The sequence below is a fragment of the Gopherus evgoodei genome, chromosome 14, assembly GCF_007399415.2.
Source record: "Gopherus evgoodei ecotype Sinaloan lineage chromosome 14, rGopEvg1_v1.p, whole genome shotgun sequence".
Lineage (NCBI taxonomy): Eukaryota > Metazoa > Chordata > Testudines > Testudinidae > Gopherus > Gopherus evgoodei.
In genome coordinates, this window is record NC_044335.1 from 30,555,193 (window position 1) to 30,573,850 (window position 18,658).

The 18,658-nt window shown below is 46.8% G+C and overlaps 1 protein-coding gene and 1 long non-coding RNA gene across 5 annotated transcripts in view; one reads left to right on the forward strand and one right to left on the reverse strand.

Moving 5' to 3' along the window:
- The window catches only part of GSS (glutathione synthetase), a 27,644-nt gene extending 17,689 nt beyond the window's left edge, over positions 1-9,955 (forward strand). For 3 of the 4 annotated variants that reach the window (XM_030533010.1, XM_030533011.1, XM_030533012.1), the window contains exons 8-13: positions 501-578; positions 5,024-5,090; positions 5,776-5,970; positions 6,300-6,381; positions 7,156-7,345; positions 8,747-9,955. In XM_030533010.1, coding sequence (XP_030388870.1) covers positions 501-578; positions 5,024-5,090; positions 5,776-5,970; positions 6,300-6,381; positions 7,156-7,345; positions 8,747-8,870 — 736 coding nt within the window. In that variant the 3' untranslated portion in view covers positions 8,871-9,955. Of the gene's footprint in view, positions 1-500; positions 579-5,023; positions 5,091-5,775; positions 5,971-6,299; positions 6,447-7,155; positions 7,346-8,746 lie in introns of those variants that run through there. The other variant, XM_030533013.1, reaches the window with a different exon arrangement.
- Positions 9,162-13,011, reverse strand: LOC115634945. The gene is made up of 2 exons (XR_003996479.1): positions 10,106-13,011; positions 9,162-10,051 (listed from the first exon to the last, which is right to left on the reverse strand). It is a non-coding gene; the product is annotated as an uncharacterized LOC115634945 (long non-coding RNA).
- Positions 13,012-18,658: the final 5,647 nt, after the last annotated feature.

An 18,658-nucleotide genomic window follows, 5' to 3' on the forward strand; every position in this document is an offset into this window, starting at 1 on the left:
ATACCCTTAACCCCTCTCCCCCTTCTCCCCTTCAAGTCTAAATTATGACCTAAGACCATCACAATTCTCTATCCTTATAGTGACTTCTCAAAGGATCCTAGTCCAGTTACGGTGGTATGAAAACCTAAGGATGTATCTTTCTGCTTTTTGATCTATTTTGTATTATATATATATATAATATATATATATATATATTAATAAGATGGGCAGGAGTCATAGGGACAATCTGGTTGATGGAAAGGGGACACGTGATTATGAGCCAGCCACATAAACCTTTTTAATTTCATTACCTTGCCTCCTCACCAGTATTTAAGACCTCTGGGTGCTGAGGAAAATCTGTTAAGAGTTAAATTACCTTGGAAAGAAGGAAAGAGAAGCCAGCAAATTTTACCCTTTACGTCCCCAATGGCTTTAGAGTCCTAGAGGAAAATTCCACTCATGATTTCACTTGCAGATATCTGTCTCTTTGCCAAGTTCAATGACTCACTCCTCTCTTAAAGGAATATCCGGGTGATCCGGAGGCAGTTTGAAGATGTGTTTGAAAAAGCATCTTTAGATAATGACAGGAGACTGTACATGTAAGTACTTGCCAAGGCCCTGCCACAACATTCTGCTGTGTTCTTAAACAGGCATTAGGCACAGATGTGACCCCAGATTGGCAGAGGTGGGTCTGAGACATTCTTTTTACATCGCGCTCAGTAAATGGCAACTTTCAAACCAAATTGGTGGCATATCCCTCTCTTTTGAGAGTTAATAGGTTTTACATTTTTATCCTCTTCAATAAGAAATCCAGAGCTTGCTATTCCTGGATTCACCGGAACTGAAGTAGTTTTAGAAATGTTTGTGTTTTTTTGCATATATAAAATTAGTCCAATATCACATGGAGGCATAAATTCCCTTTTCTGAACCACAGCCCTGAGGACCCAGCAGGATGGCCTGTTTCATGTATGTGTATGTACAAAAACAGCATAGCTGTTATAGAGCAGTGTTTCTCAAGCTTTTTGGTACCAGGGACTGGCTTACTGCCTTCTTAAAGTGTGTCAGGGAGGTCTTAGGGACCAGCGCCAGTCCACGGACCAGTCGTTGAGAAACACTGTTCTAGAGGGTGCCTCAAAGAAGACTCTTCCGCTAACCGGCAGTGAGACATGTTTCTCATGGGAACATATGTTTACTGGGAGAACTTTATTTCATAAAAGCAGCAAAGAATCCTGTGGCACCTTACAGACTAACAGATGTTTTGGAGGATGTGCTTTTCGTGGGTGAATACCCACTTCTTCAAATGCATGTAGTGGAATTTTCCAGGGGCAGGTATATATATGCAGGCAAGCTAGAGATAATGAGGTAGTTCAATCAGGGAGGATGAGGCCCTGTTCTAGCAGTTGAGGTGTGAAAACCAAGGGAGGAGAAACTGGTTTTGTAATTGGCAAGCCATTCACAGTCTTTGTTTAATCCTGAGCTGATGGAGTCAAATTTGCAGATGAACTGAAGCTCAGCAGTTTCTCTTTGAAGTCTGGTCCTGAAGTTTTTTTGCTGCAGGATGGCCACCTTAAGGTCTGCTATAGTGTGGCCAGGGAGGTTGAAGCGTTCTCCTACAGGTTTTTGTATATTGCCATTCCTAATATCTGATGTGTGTCCGTTTATCCTTTTCCGTAGCGACTGTCCAGTTTGGCTGATGTACATAGCAGAGGGGCATTGCTGGCATATGATGGCGTATATTACATTGGTGGACGTGCAGGTGAATGAACCAGTGATGGTGTGGCTGATCTGGTTAGGTCCTGTGATGGTGTCACTGGTGTAGATATGTGGGCAGAGTTGGCATCGAGGTTTGTTGCATGGATTGGTTCCTGAGCTAGAGTTACTATGGTGCGGTGTGCAGTTACTGGTAAGAATATGTTTCAGGTTGGCAGGTTGCCTGTGGGTGAGGACTGGCCTGCCCCCCAATGTCTGTGAAAGTGTGGGATCATTGTCCAGGATGGGTTGTAGATCCCTGATGATGCGTTGAAGAGGTTTTAGCTGGGGACTGTATGTGATGGCCAGTGGAGTCCTGTTGGTTTCTTTCTTGGGTTTTTCTTGCAGAAGGTTTGTCTTCCAGAAAACATCATCCTAGCCACCATGGATGTAGAGGCTCTGTACACGAACATCCCACACACAGATGGAATACAAGCTGTCAGGAACACTATCCCTGATGATGCCACAGCACAACTGGCTGCTGAACTCTGTGCCTTTATCCTCACACAAAACTATTTCAAATTTGATGACAATATATATCTCCAGATCAGTGGCACCGCTATGGGCACCTGCATGGCCCCACAATATGCCAATATTTTCATGGCCGACCGGGAACAACGCTTCCTCAGCTCTCGTCCACTCACGCCCCTTCTCTGCCTACGCTACATTGATGACATCTTCATCATCTGGACCCATGGGAAGGAGACTCTGGAAAAATTCCACCACGATTTCAACAGCTTCCACCCCACCATCAATCTTAGCCTGGACCAATCTACATGGGAGGTCCACTTCCTAGACACCACGGTGCAAATAAGTGATGGTCACATTACCACCACCCTATACCGAAAACCTGCCGACCGCTATGCCTACTTTCATGCCTCCAGCTTCCATCCCGGGCACATCACACGATCCATTGTCTACAGCCAAGCACTGAGGTACAACCGCATCTGCTGTAACCCCTCAGACAGAGACCAACACCTACAAAATCTCCACCAAGCATTCTCAAAACTACAATACCCGCACGAGGAAATAAGGAAACAGATCAACAGAGCCAGACGTGTACCCAGAAGCCTCCTACTGCAAGACAAACCCAAGAAAGAAACCAACAGGACTCCACTGGCCATTCACCTGCACGTCCACCAATGTAATATACGCCATCATATGCCAGCAATGCCCCTCTGCTATGTACATCAGCCAGACTGGACAGTCGCTATGGAAAAGGATAAACGGACACACATCAGATATTAGGTATGCAATATACAAAAACCTGTAGGAGAACACTTCAACCTCCCTGGCCACACTATAGCAGACCTTAAGGTGGCCATCCTGCAGCAAAAAAACTTCAGGACCAGACTTCAAAGAGAAACTGCTGAGCTTCAGTTCATCTGCAAATTTGACACCATCAGCTCAGGATTAAACAAAGACTGTGAATGGCTTGCCACTTACAAAACCAGTTTCTCCTCCCTTGGTTTTCACACCTCAGCTGCTAGAACAGGGCCTCATCCTCCCTGATTGAACTACCTCATTATCTCTAGCTTGCCTGCATATATATACCTGCCCCTGGAAATTTCCACTACATGCATTTGACGAAGTGGGTATTCACCCACGAAAGCTCATGCTCCAAAACGTCTGTTAGTCTATAAGGTGCCACAGGATTCTTTGCTGCTTTTACAGATCCAGACTAACACGGCTACCCCTCTGATACTTTATTTCATAGTTATTTGTGCCACCATAGGAAGCACTGGTTCCTTATTGTACTCAGTTTTTGTAACCTCCAACTTGTTCATTAGTTGGAGAAAGTCTCACTCTTTCTGCTCTTCAGTCTCCTGGAGTCCTGACACAGGTCAGTTTGATGTTTTTATGGTTATGTTCTCCCCACCCCGACTTTTTAATCAGAGGTATATCAAACGTGTGTACACTTCCTCTAGGAATTCCTCCTTTCTTACTGACTGAATCCCTTTAAATCGTACCTGGTAATAACTAGTTTCTCTGGCTGTTACTCACTGATCACGTACAGAATTGGTGAAACCAGAGCTTGGTCTTGTGGTAGCTGCTGAACTGGAGAGTGGATATACTAAGATCACCTGCATTATCAGGATATCAGAGTTGTTCATATCTGAGACTTAATGCAAATCTAGAGAAAACTGCTCTTCCAGTGATTTGTGAAGAACTCCTCCCAGTATTTTAAGACAGTAGTTCTCAAATTGTGGTCTATGGAGTGTTAGCTAGTCCTCTGCAGAGAGAAGGCAGGTCACATAGTGCTGCCTCCTTGTTCCAGCTGGTAGTATTGCATCCAGGCTCTTCATTGCAAAGAAAAATCTGGGTGTCGATAGAAACAAAGAGGACAGTCTTGATGCATCTACACTGGACCACTTCTGTAGAGCAGCAGATGGAGCCAGAGCTATCAGCCAGAGCCACTGGTGGGAGAGGATTGTCCTGGAGAGAAGAAAACCAAACCGTATATCCAGGGGTAGTGGAGGGAGAGGAGGATAAGGTAGTTGGTGTGGCGTTTGGGCTTGATGCAAAGTTTGCGGGGTGAGGATCTTTGGCCTGAATTACACAGGAGGTCAGTATAATGGTCACTTCTGGTTTTAAAATATATGAATTTTCACTAGAGAAGGGAAACAGCCAGCATAGAAGTATGTGCAGGAGAGCTGAGAAGGGGAACTAGTAGCAGAAGAGCACTGGCAGGGGTGCGAGGGGATGTCAAGGAGACAGTGGATGAAATCTTGGGCCCCATTGACTTCAATGGGAGCTTGCCATTAATTTCAACAGAGCCAAGATATCACCCAAAGTGCGATTAGCTTTTACTGTGATCAAGAACAGAAGGTTGGTGGTATTAAATGCAGTTGAAAATACATCAGAACTTTCCTGCTGTCACTTCTTCATAGAAGCAATTTTCTGTAGTTGCCGCAGGGATGTTATGCAACAATAAATAGGAGGGGAGATGGTCTGTGCACTGGGATAGGAAGTGCTTTTAAAAAGCTGAATAACTGTTGTTGTAGAAGGAGTTTGTGTCTGATTGTATGTTCTGAATGCTCCATTTCTCAAATTGTTGCTATTCTGATGCATAACCAGAGGCTTGTAGCTACTCTTCTGTGAAAAGCCTTGCATGCGTGCTGTATACAGCTGGCTCCATAATCCGTTGCTTGTCCCACTAGCTAATCATTACCCACAGAGCTGTCTGTGTATTGTTCTTCCCAGATGTTAGCTTTGAGACATGGGGGGGAGAGCCATCCCTGTTACAGCCTGAGGGCTAGAAGAGGATGGATTGATATGATGGTCTTTATTCTAGGGAAGGCCAAGAGGTTGCGGTGGTGTATTACAGAGAAGGTTACATGCCAGAGAACTATAACAAACAGGTGGGTACTGACTGCTTTTATTTAAAAAGCAAACACCAAGTGCAGTTACCCTGAATGGGGTCATTCGTCCCTCAAGTCTAAATTAAATCTCTTAATTATCTGAGCTTCTTCAGTGCACCCCTGGCATTCAGATACTGCTGGTTTGGAGAATATCTGGGGCGTGTGAACAGATTTATTTTCAAAAGAATTTTCTACTGCACATTGTTGTCATGTTTTATAGAAGCAGTTCAGTGCTTTTACAAAGCTGAAGGGGAAACATTCACTAGTAGTGAATAGGGCTAATCCTCTGACTAGAGGTAATGTCTGACCTGGAGTATTGCATTAGGACTATGTTGGAAAAGTACATGGTCTGAAATGGATTTTTATCCTTGTTTAAGAGGCTTTAGGCAATAAGGTACTTTCAGACTAGCACCAGAGCGTAGAACTTAATCATCACCACCATTGCTGAGCTGTCTGTCTGTGCCAATCCGGTGGAGAATATCCAAGCTGATTTATGGCTCATTTGCTAGTGCTTCTTCCAGCAGTAGCAAGGGAACCCCACGGATTCGGTCTGCATGCCTTCCATGTGCTCCTTTCCTCCCCGCTGGGGCTGCATGAGAATGTTTAACTATAGGAAGTGGAATATGTGTGGGGGATCAGGGAACCTAGATTAATTCAAGTGACTCTTGCTATGTCTCCCTCTTAGAACTGGGAGGCACGGTTGTTGATTGAAAGGTCCAAAGCAGTTAAGTGTCCTGACATTGCTACCCAACTTGCTGGGACCAAAAAAGTTCAGCAGGAGCTGAGCCAGCCAGGAGTCGTGGAAAGATTACTGCCCAGCCAGGCTGAGGCGGTTGCTCGGATAAGAGCGACATTTACTGGCCTCTATTCCCTAGATATGGTAAGTAGTCTCATTTGTGTGGTGCATAAATCAACACTTCTGTCTCCTACTTAGTTCACACCTGCTTTCATTTGATTGTGTGACCTTTCAGTTAAAAACTACAGTACACTAGGAGAGTAGTGAAAAACGCATTTAACAAACCCTTTCTTAAACACAGTGCCAAATTTAAGACTTCAAGTCTTTTTTTCTGGCCTCTTCAGTGAATTTGGTGGAGTGTGGTATTTCTGCTCAATTTTGGAGTACAGAATGAACTGGCTGCTTGTTGGAGATAGAAACAGGGACAGGAATATTGCTGGGATTTTGTTATTGCTATTTCTGTCTCCCACTAGGACGAGGAAGGTGCTAAGGTGGTTGCAATGGCCATTGCTGATCCAGAACGATATGTCCTAAAGCCTCAGCGGGAAGGCGGAGGTACTCAGCTTCCTTGCTATGTGATTTGTAAGCTACAGAGCCCAGCAGCCTGTCTGGAGGATCAGGTCTTTGCACATCTCTAGGATATTTGTTTTGTATTTTCATTGCAGTGTTTGTAAGATACATGGAACAGGCAAGGTGCCTTATAACACCATATTTGGTGTATGTAATACTTTGGCTTTCCTCTTACCAGCTGTCGCATTAGGACACAAAAGTGGCTTAAAGCCATTTTAGTCCCCTTCTGTTGGCTGTGAGTTGTGTTGCACCTCTTGAAGGCACAGCACAAAATCTCACCCAGCAAGTTTACTTTATCTTACGCCCTCTCCCTTCTATTCCTGCCCACGTAGTACAAGCATCCAACATCCTGTATTGACTGGTCAGCTTCGGTTTTCCTTCTCTTTCCTGTCCCTTGAACATAGAGCGATGTGTCTTTTTAACCTGTCTTTCAAACTTGCAGGCTGTTCTGCAGCCATGGGCCAGCCCCTGTGCGACCCCCTTATTGCTAGTGCTGCTGATTGCAGTTGTTGGGGTGGGCGATCACTGAGGAATCCCAGGACCTAAGCTAGTGGAAACCAGGCCCATAGAATTGAATCTAGAATTCCATGGAGAGCCCGTGCAGTCTCCAGGGGGTGGTGATTGCATCCATCCATGTTGCTTAATAGGTGGGTGTTCACATTTGCACCATTTGGGGTTTCTTCAGAGCCATCTAATGCAACTGGATCTAATGGTTTCTGCTGTGGGGAATTGTTGAAATGTATGATTGTATGTTACCAGGGAACAATCTCTATGGGGAAGAGCTCAAGCAACTTCTGGAGAAGATTAAAGACAGTCCTGAGAGGGCCTCCTATATCCTAATGGATAAGATCACACCTCGGACATCGATGAATTACTTGCTCAGGGCTCACAGTCCCCTGAAAATATCCGAATGTGTCTCTGAGTTGGGGGTCTTTGGTGTCTACGTCAGGTGAGAAGTTGGCTTTCTTTGCAATATTGCCGTGTCCCGTCTCAGCCATCCCCTCAGCTTTGGTAAATTAAAACAGTTCTGAGCAGCAGGCATTACAGTGGAGCAGCACCAGCCAGAGAAGTGGGTGGACGTGAGTTCATAACAGAAGTGCAAGTCTTCGAACATCACCTCTGTCAGTAGCTTTCTGTGCATGTCACACAGACACCAACCATTGGCACACTTGCACGCCCAGCTAGTGCCAGACCATACCAGAATACAACTAGAATTCATGCCAGCAGACTGGAACATAAACTGCCTGAAGTAAAAAAAAAGAAAAAAAAAATTAGAAAACTGATTTTCGAGGGTGTCATCTTCAGGATTTTAGGCCCTGCAGGAATTTCATGAGCCTGGGGCCACAGAGAAATAGATTAATATTGCAAGGTCTCTGTGTGCCCTGTGGTGCTGAGTTGTGCAGCAGCCTCAAATACATTCCAGGCCAGAGGTTTTCACTGAATGGACTATGCTACTGAGCAATACTGCTTACAGTACAATTTTCCCTGTACTATGTAGTTTGATACTAAGTCAGCTGATGCTTTGACTCTCCTCTTCTTTTTGTGTATAGACAAAACCAACCACTCCAAGGCCCCTAGAAATGTTGCCATGATTTCAAAATAGATACCCATTATATACAGCTGTAAAGACAAACATTCTCCCCAGCAGTACTTACATCCAAATACTGTGGCATATGCTAGTCAGAAAGAACTAAAGTGCAATTGATGAGAAATTGACTAGCCTTTGTACAAGTCCAATGCAAACAGTAGTCAACATACCTGGGGCAAGAGAAACTTCTTTTAAAATTTGAAAAATGGAACTAGTGCCATAGGATACTTTTTAGTTTTAAAACTATTTTAACTTAATGTTTTTCTTTCCCCTCTCTTCTCGCAGCCAGCCTGCCCTAATCTCAGAGGCAACCAGGCCTGCCTACCTGCCTATTTCCCTGCCATGTGTTGAAGGCACAAAGTCTAATGAATTTCCTGAATTTAATTTGCTGGTATAGCTCTGTCTTGGGCTGTGACCAGGGATAATGGATATGACAGTGCTATTATTGCATTGTTCCCTAGGTAGATGTACTCCTCCTGAAACAGGCGCACATCTAATCTTTTGGGGGCAGGGTCTGTCTTTTTGTTTGTGCATTGCTTACCACTGTGGAATCCTAGCCCAGGACTGCAGCTCCTAGGCACTACAGTAATACAAATCTGTCAACAGAAGAGAAGCCCAAAGTGTTTTACACATGTCCTATTGCCCAAGGCTGTGGCAGTGGGGGACCAGACTAGAATTCTCCAGATCTAGGATTAGTAGAAATGCCACACATTGCATAAAGCTTTAAATTTTGCAGCTGCTCACTTTAACCTTTCATTGCAGGCAGGGGAAGGACATTGTGGTGAATAAGCACGTTGGTCACCTCTTGCGAACCAAGGCAATTGAGCATGCAGATGGCGGGGTGGCAGCTGGGGTGGCTGTACTGGATACTCCCTATGTGATATGAAGAAGATACCTCTCACATCTGTTGCCCTAACTGCTGCCAGAAGAGCTGTGATTTCCTTTAGGGTTTGATTACTTCAGTGTCTTGATAAATGTCTAATCAGGACCGCAGGGACATGCCCTCCTTGTGATCAATGGGCCAGGAGGGGGTATGTGCAATCACACTTGTACCAAATACTTTAGTGCTACTCCCCCCTCCCCCTTCTTGTCTTTCCTTTTTAATTCTTCCCTCAAAGTCTTGAGTTCTCATCTCATCTTTTTGCCTTATTGATAAGGAGTTGGGATTTCCCTTGTACCCTCTTCAAGACACTAAAGCTGCTCAGTCGCTCCTTAAGTGCCTGATCCCAGAGGGTTAAATGTGCCTTCCACATTTCCTGCTTCTCATTTAGTTGCTACCTATGAGGGCATTTGCTTTCTGGGCCAAAGGAAAGGAAGATGGAGAACAAAAATGAGGGTAGATGGATTTAGTTAAGGCCTCCCTCCCCCAGTGCTGCTAGCCTTTGTATCAGAGAGAGAGCCTGGAGCACAGGGCCTGGTGTGAGGCCTAAACCAAAGTCAGCAAAAAAAAGCTATGAGCGAAATTTATTCTCTTAAAAAGCAGATGCTTGCTTACACATTCACTGTCTGGTAAATGAACGAGGCAAAGCAGAGCTAGCATTGCTAAAACACAGACATTCCAAAGAAGTTTTAGGTACAGGGTATTAATGTAAACACGTTCCAGAAGGCTAGTACAGGTACCCCACAACATAGTATAGAATAAACACAATCCTAGGAGATTGTTCAGAGACACACCAACCCCAAGTAGGACAAAGAGAGGAGGCTAAAATGGTGGATGGAGATGTCTTGTTCAAACCAGCACGAACCAGGTATAGCGTTGGTAACTACCCGTGACGGGATTGTAATACGTAACTTGATTGTATCAATGTATAAAACGAGAAATTATAGCGGGGGCAATAGAAAATTCTGCTGCTGACTGAGCTGAGCCCATGTCTCTGGGCACTCGTGTTAGCATACATGTAACCATAGAGCCAGGGTACTAATGCTGTGTCTTAAGGGCAATAAACCTGGCCAAGGGCCTTTGCCACCAAACAGAGTCTGGTCTTTCTGGGTAATGTGGAGGTCTGCTGTACTAGCTCTCTGCGCAGAGCTGGGACAGTGCACACACAAACTGAGCACTGGCTGACCCTGACTGCTGATTTCGTAAGGGTGAGCTGTCCACTGTAGGACTTGCTATCTAACATGACACAAAACTCTGAGTTAGGGAACCTGCTTACCTTTCCCTTCAAATCCCCACAGTGTTTGATGAGGAATAGACTTGCTGGGTAACAAGTGAAGACAGGCCCTAGGAGTTTAAAAAAGAAAGTGGGGAAAGGTGAACTGGAATACTTAAGGCTATGGTAGCCTAAAAGAAGAAGAAAAAAAGAAGGGTAGAATATTGAAAACTATTGCCATGGCTGTGAGATGGCTAAGACAACATGCAACAAAATTGATGGGACAAGTAACCAAAATGAGAAGAAGTAACCCAAGCTGTCAAAGACTGGAACGCCAGGGCATCAGGCAATTCAGATGCATGATATTTTTCTGTTTCATTTGCTCAAGCATAAGAATCTGGGAACCGCAATAGAAAATCTGCAAAAAAGTGCCATCTCCCAGCATAACTATAGGAGGGCAAGAACAGACTACAGGTACTTTCGTAGCACCTGGTATGTGGGGACAAAAATGGGAGAAGGTGGCTTTAGCAAAATTAAAAATTGGAACGTGGGATTGATGGAGTGGGTGGTGCAATGGGGACATGTGGAATGACCTAGACCAACCCCTATCTAGCAATCCTGGGCAGGGGCCACTGCACCATCACCTTATGATAAGAACCAGGTCCTGGCAAAACCTAAACCGAGACAGTGGTACCTCTTAGAATGGGAGAAGCAAATGGGGAGGGGGAGGAAGAACACTCAGATGGGTCTTTCCAAAGAATGGAGATTGAATAGGCAAAGAAACACAATAGTTAACAGGTTTCATTAGACAACATGGGTTGTGAACTGATCACGGGTAAGGCTACGATTAAGTGACAAGATCGCACAAGTCACGGAATCCGTGACTTCCAGCAGCCTCTGACTTCAGTCTGTGGTTGGGAGCTGCAGGGTCCCCTGTCGCCTGTGGGGGCAGGGAGCTGCTGTAGCCCTGCTGCCTCTAGTGGCCCCTGGAGCTCCAAGCTGCACAGGTTCTGGCTGCTGTGAGTGCTAGGATAGTCCTGAGCTCCTGGCTGCCGCAGGCTGTGGAGAATCCCTAGAGCTCCCAGCCCCCGTGAGGGAACCTTTGAGCTCACAGGCCCCCAGAGCTGTGAACGGCAGGGGTACCCTGCAGCTCCTGGCCCCCACAAGTGGCAGGGGCACCCCACAGCTGGCTGTGGGGGAACTGCCAGGATTCTAGCCACTGTGGGCCCTTGGAGCTGCAGGCAGCGTGGGTACCCCACAGCTCCTGGCTGATGCCACAGGTGAGGGCACCCCACAGCCCTCATGGGCAGTGGGGGGCCCCCAGAGCTGCTTGCAGCATGGGTACCTGGCAGCTCCTGCTGACACTGGAGGTGGGGGCATCTGATAGCTCCTGGCCCCCAGGGGCAGCAGAGGGACTTGCAAAGCTTCAGGTGGCAGGGATACCTTGCAGTTCCTAACCCTGTGCAGCTGCCCCATTTCAGGTGGTGTGGGGACTCTCAGATCCCATTTTGTCCTGGATATTTTTAGTAAATGTAATGGACAGGTCATGGGCAAAAAAGAAAAATTCACGGAAGCCGTGATCTGTCCGGGATGTTTACTAAAAATATCTGGTACAAAATCTTAGCCTTAATCATGGGAGAAGGAGAGTATAAAGCCCCAAACTAACAAATCTAGAGTCAGTGCGTTAACACCTAGAATTGATACATTACAAATTAGTGAGCTAACTGCTCTGGTGGGAGCTGTAGGTTCCCCCCACCCACCAGGAAATTTTAGTGAGTTTTTGGTGTGGCTACATAAATGTTCACAATTTTGCAAGCAGTAGGTATTTCTATAGCAGAGAAGCCATTACTTTGGACATTATTGGATCCATAAGCACCTGCGCTGTTAGATTTGACGATAATGTTACTCAGATGATTAGATGGGTGACAACAGCACTTTACATTATCTTCCAGCATGGCTGCAAAAATTGCAAGGCGGCCTGGGAAGGCTCCCACACAATTAGCTGAGAGAATTCAAATATACATTGAGGGAAGGGAAATTAGAACAAGAAACTTTAAAAGATGCTGTGTTACAGGCATTGCTCTCAGGTGTGGTGGAATGGATGAAAGCAAGGTATGAGCATGAAGGCAGACATGCCTCTGTGTGGGGAAAATAGAAGCAGCTGGGAAGCAGTAAGGGGGAACTCTAGTAAATGAGCTGCAAACACAACTAAAGCAGTGGAAAAAATGGATCCTCTCCCCAAGGCTGGGGTTAGAGGTTGGGGAATGAGTAGAGGCAGAGGAGTAGGAAGAAATGGTGAATGGATGCCAGTGGGGCAGTTGATACAGGAGAGTAGAGCTCTGAAAAGCTAGATTGATAATTTACAGGCACAGCTGCAAGCATGTAGGATTAGCAGGGACAGTGGAAATAAAGATAAGAAAACAGAGCCTCAGACGGTGGTATTAAATGATCCCATCACCAACAAACAAATGCCATAGGACAGCCCTCCCCAGACTCGGAGTGCGTTTTCCAACAACCCATGACTGTAGTTATTTGGGGATGGCCCCATATAAGCTTTGGAGTCGGGGACGGGCTTGTCAATTTTTTATTAGCTACGGGGGCAGGGATTCCCATAGTAGAAGATGTGTAATGCATACCAGTTACAGTCAGTACAAATGCAGGGACTATCGGGATAAACAGAAAGATACCCTAGTTTTGTGTACATGCAGTTCAGGAAAAGTGTGCCATTGAAGGGAGCGAACATTTGATTGGAGCAGAAACAATAAAGCATTTGGGAATAACCACTGATTTCCCAAATACATGTCTCAGACAAGCTCTTACCATGAAGCGTGGGGAAAAGAGGTTAATCTGAACCCTCTAGGGTAGGGGTCGGCAACCTTTCAGAAGTGCTGTGCTAAGTCTTCATTTATTCACTCTAATTTAAGGTTTCACGTGCCAGTAATACATTTTAACGTTTTTAGCGGCTCTCTATGTCTATAATGTATAACTAAACTATTGTTGTATGTAAAGTAAATAAGGTTTTTAAAATGTTTAAGAAGATTCATTTAAAATTAAATTAAAATGCAGAGCCCCCCGGACCGATGGCCAGGACCAGGGCAGCGTGAGTGCCACTGAAAATAAGCTCTTTGGCACCTATGCCATAGGTTGCCTACCCCTGCTCTAGGGCTGGATGATAAAACCAAAGAACCATGCAGGAGGGCTGGGAAACTTGGCCTGAAATACAAAATGTGTGGGCTAAAAATTCCCTGGACACAGAAAAAGTACAGTTCATAGTTACCTTGGAGGGAGATATTCCTCCATTCGTTAAACAATATCCAATACCCCAGGAAGCAAAGGAATCATTATGACAGGGCCTGACTTTTGCTCATAGCCTGGTTTTTGCTGACTTTGGTTCAGACCTTGCACCAGGCCCCAGGCTCTCTATCTACTACAGCCTCCTGAGTCTATGCCATGGAATTAGCAATTCCTGCTTGGGGGAGGCAGTGCTGTTTGCACTGGCGTGTAATTATGCCTTTTGGCACACAGGACAGGCCTGGTCTGCTCGTGCTGCCTAGTTCCTGTGTGCGGTGTAGTACAGATTGGTTCCTCTTCACTCAAAGGAATCAACTCACTAGCTTCAGACTGAGCAGGAAAAAAGTAGCTAAGCAGAACTGCAGCCTCCGTTCCATGTGATTTTTAACAGAGCTGCTCTGCTATATGGCAGTGCTTTATCTGCTCAGTTTACTGCTTGCAACCCCCAGTCATTTCACCCTGTCCAGCCAGCTGATGGCTTTACTGTTACAGGCAAAACCAACTCTAGCTTGGAAAGAGGGGTTATTGATGGTAGCGGAATAAAGTGGCCAGGGCTAAAAAAGTCTATCTGATCCCTCTGTGATGTTAAGTAGAGAAGAAGAGTGGCTGGATGAGTCTGGTCCCTTCCCCCATGTCACTGTTACGTGTTTACATTGCACACACAAAAACTACCTACAGCTAGTGAGGTTGCAGAGTTAAGTGCATCAGTGTTAGGAAATTCCAGGACTAAGGTTGTCTGTGAAATCTTAATTCAGCCCCCGGTACAGTCTTTAATTAATTTAGTCTTTAAGTTAATTGCATGGTCACATGGTACGTTTTCAACAGGCCCGTTCCTCATTCCGTGCACAGGATGGCCAGCACTCACTGGGTGAGCAGCTGTTCAATTTGTTGGTTTGTTGTTGTTTAGTCAGTGGCCCCAGACCTTATTTACTGCACACGTTTCACACCCTGGTCTCATACAGAATTGAGTTCCTCTCGGGGTTGGTACTCATCACTATGGTATCCACACAGGGCCAGATTAACTTTTTGTGGGCCTGGCTCCAAACATGTTTGTGGTCCCCATGGGGGCAATGGAGCATGGTGCAGGGAGGTCAGTCCCCAGAGCGAGGGGCCAGCCAGAGACAATGGAGCATGGCACTGCTGGGGTGGCCCTGCTCCCAGCCCAGTGCGAGGGCACTGTTTACAAACTGGTAGTTGCCAAGTGCACAGTGGCCCACCTGGCCCTGTGCAGCCAGTGTGCCCCTTCCCCTCAGGGGTGGGCCCATGCTGTGCCACACAGCCTCCTTTGCCCAACACGAACACCACCATCCCCAACTCCCTATCGCCAGAGCGCCCCGCCCCAGACCTGCTATGCCCAGCACCCCTTCCACAAATGTACAGCACCCTGCACATCACCACCCCAGCACACAACCCCAACACAACTGCCCAGTGCCCCACACAGAACCCCCATTCCCTTGTGCCTCAACACACACATCTTCCCCGCCCCCGAGACCCACTCCCCCAAGCCCTGCCTCCCAGCCCTGCTGGGAGGTGTCTGTATCTGCTGGGCTGAGCCAGCAACAGAGCTAGGACTGGTCCTGGGTTGCGGAATCACTCCTGCCCCTTGGGAGTTTCACGATCAGCCAGGCTAGTCCTGCCCCGGCCGGGCTCCCTCAGTACCTACTTGGCTGGAGGTGCCCAGTCAAGCCCCCCACACTGTTCCCTCCCCCCTAAAATGACCAAGACTGGCCAGGCTTCTGCACCAGTCCCAGGTGGCTCAGCTCCAGGGAGACAGGCAGGGCCCCACAGGGAAGCAGGGACTAGCTGGAGGTACGCTGGGGTCCAACTAGGGGGCAGAGAGGAGCTGGTGGGTGGGATCAGGGGGTGGAGAGGAGCCCTAGGCTGGCCAGTGAGATTTGGGGGGGGGGCGGCTTATCCCCAGCTCATTTTGAGATGCCTATGGCCTGGTTTTTAAGAGTACTTAGCATTTTATAGCACTTTACATATTCAAACACTCCCAGCACCTAATGCGTTCAAGCACTCCCAGTGACTGTAGTTGCTACAGAGTGCTCAGCACTACTGCAAATCAGGTGCCAAATCTCAAGGTGGGCACCCAGAAAATGAGGCACACACCATTACTGACCATCTGTGACGTGCTTGATAATGACTTGCCTAGCATCACATGGGACTTCTGTCAGAGGTAGGGCTAGACTCCAGGTCAGTAATCAAGCGCTATAAGGAGACCCACCTTTCCCTCATGCTCCTCCACCTCACATGCAGCCTTAATCCTGGAATCTCCTACCTTTTGTGTGCTTGCCTGTGCCACCTTAATGTTCTTTTTAACATTGTTTCTGTGTGTATAATTTCCTAGAAATCCCACCATGTTGACACCCCCTGTCATAGTATGATTCCCAAATTTGGACCTTAGCGTCCAAAATATGGGTACTAGCATGAATTCCCCTAAGCTTAATTACCAGCTTTGATCTGATAGGCTGCCACCAATCAGGATTCTGAGTACCTGATAAACTCTGGTCTCCCCAAACCTTCCTTGGGGACCACAAGACCCAAATTCCTTGAGTCTCACAACAAAGGGAAATAAACCATTTCCCTTCCCCTTCCTTTCTTCCTCCCAGCTCTTTCCCACCCTGGGTACACTACGAGATCACCGTGATTCAATTCCTTGAATCACCACACAGAGAGGAATGATACCTTCCCCCAGAGGCAATCCAGATTCAAGCTCCATGAATCTAAAACATAGGGATTCCACCCTTCCCCTCCCTTCTCCTTCCCTGTTAAGTACAGACTCAATTCCCTTGAGCCTCAACAAGGGGAAAAAAATCAGATAGGTCTTAAAAGCAAAACTTTTAATAAAAAAGAAAGAAAAAATAAAAGGGCTATCTCTGTAATTTAGATGGTAAAAAGTTACAGGGTCTTTCAGCTTATAGACAATAGAAAGAAAGCTTTCTCCAGCAGAAATACAATTTAAAATACTTTCACTCAAATACACATTAAAACTCTACCAGCCAGATACACAGTTGCAAATACAGAAAATTAAAAAGACTAAACTGTCTTTCTACTTTTGTACTTACAAAATTGAAACAGAAGATTAGAGAGCCTGTAGGTATGTGTGGTCACTCTCAGAGCCTAGAGAGAACAAAGCAAAACCCCCAAACTACAAAACAAAGGCTTCCCTCCACCGAGATTTGAAAGTATCTTGTTTCCTAATTGGTCCTCTGGTCAGGTGTTTTTTGGTTCCTGTTTGTTAACCCTCTACAGATAAAAGAGACATTAACCCTTAACTATCTGTTTATGACAGCCCCCCGCATGGTGCATCAGCAGGGCTGGCACCTTAGCTCCACCACACAGACCCCTGGCAGCTGATAGCAAGAGTAGCTTGTCATCCTGTGTGTGGACAGCACTGTAGGGGAGGGGACACCGTAGCCAGTGGGTTCTACAGGTATTGGCTGACAGCGCAGGAATGGTGAGATCTATGAATTTTGGGGTCTAGTGTTGGCTCTGGAGAGAAGCATTCTCTACTTGGCCAGACTTTTCTGCTTGATTGTCTCCCCCTTTGGCCTATTCTCTCCACTTTGTCCTAGTCCTGCTCCTCTGCCCTCAGCTTCCCTCTGGCTCTTTGTCCCTGGGAAAAGCCTTCTGTGCCCCCAGCAAGCACTCAATGCAAATAAGTTTAATTTTATGCAAATTAAGCTACTTTTTTTGGTCAGCAAATGTTGGTAGGTGCAGCATACACATCCATTATTTAGGGTGAATGACATTACAGGGCTAGTGTCGTTATAAATCCCTAGGTTATACCCACCCTGGAAATTCAGTTAAAATGAAACATAAGAGATATAGGCCTGGTCGGATCTAGAGATGCCCTGGGATGGCACCAGACAGCCTTAGCGCTGCCCTAGAGTGAGGGCCACCATGGAGGGAGACTATTCAATAAAGCCAACAGTTTGGTAAGACTCCATTTGAGCTGTGCCTACAAACACCATAGGGCATGACTCATACTTGCATGGTCTTACTACAGAGCAGAGTTACACGTGTGGGTGGCTTAACTGTGTGTTTAACGGTTTGGGTTTATTTAAGTATAACTTTAACTCTGAATTTCTTGAGTTTATAATGCTCAGTTTGGGGATAATTACAGCACTCTTATCATGCCGATTGCCCTGACTTACTAACGTCCTCTTACCGTTTGCTGAATTTTAATGTCATTTTTGTCTAGGCATATTAAGTTGTACTGCTGCATTTGCTAGTCCTGTTGTACATTTGTACCTGAGGACAGGGGTGCCTGGAGCATATGGCTCGGCCTCCTTAATTTAGTATTTGCATAAATCTAACTAAACAAATAGCCCAGGCCCAGCCCATTTTCTCTGCACATTTGCTAGCGGAGGCCTGTTCCCCACTTTGCCTGCCCCGCCTGCATCCTGTTCCATGTCAGACCCTTCCATGCACCCCTAGAAAAGGCCTCTCTCTGCCCCCAGCCGGCTCAAGCCCTCCCCTGAACGCCTTTCCTCCCTTTCTGTCCCCGTCCCCGCCCATTGCTGTGACAACACGCAATGCTGGGGGCAGGTGAGAGTATCACTGACGCAGCACTGTTCTGTGGGTGCTGTGCCTGGAACCGCCCTGCTGCAGCCGGTAACAGTTACAGACTCCTCGACATGAAGGGCAGAAGGGCCCCGCGTGATAATTTCGCAGCACTTTCCTGAGCGATTGGTCTGATCCTCATGTTGCGATAAAGTCTGGTGTTGACTCCTCATAACCAAGGCTCTCTCCTGCTGCAGGGCTGCAGCTGTAGTACAGATCAGTAGCACGCACTGCACATTCACCGGGACTTCCCTAGTTCTTACCCACTGAGAAACTGGCACTAGGGAACACCAAACGCCAAGGCTGGGCTATGAAGAGCTGCTAGATCACTGGCTCTTAGGGTGGCCACCCACCCTCAGCAGGTGGCACATCTCAGGAAAAGGCCTGAGCTGGAGGCAGCAGCTCATTCCCATGAGTTCCCTGCATGCAACTGTTGGCAATTGAGCCCCCACGCCCTAGTTACTGTTACACAGAGAGGCAGAGGCCTCTGGAAAAGATCCCTGCTTCCCCTCTCTGATACCCTCCATGAGAGGGAGCAGACCAGCCTGGCCCCTGGCTGCAGGAGATAATATGGGAGTGGGGGTCAAAGAGCGGCTTGTGCCACACTCTGGGTCTGCGCAGCCCCAAAGGCCATGGGAGTGTGGATTGGGCGCTGAACTGCATTGCTTGGGGCCCACTCTAGGCTGAGGCAGGAGCCATTGAGACCAGCGTGTGTGGGGTG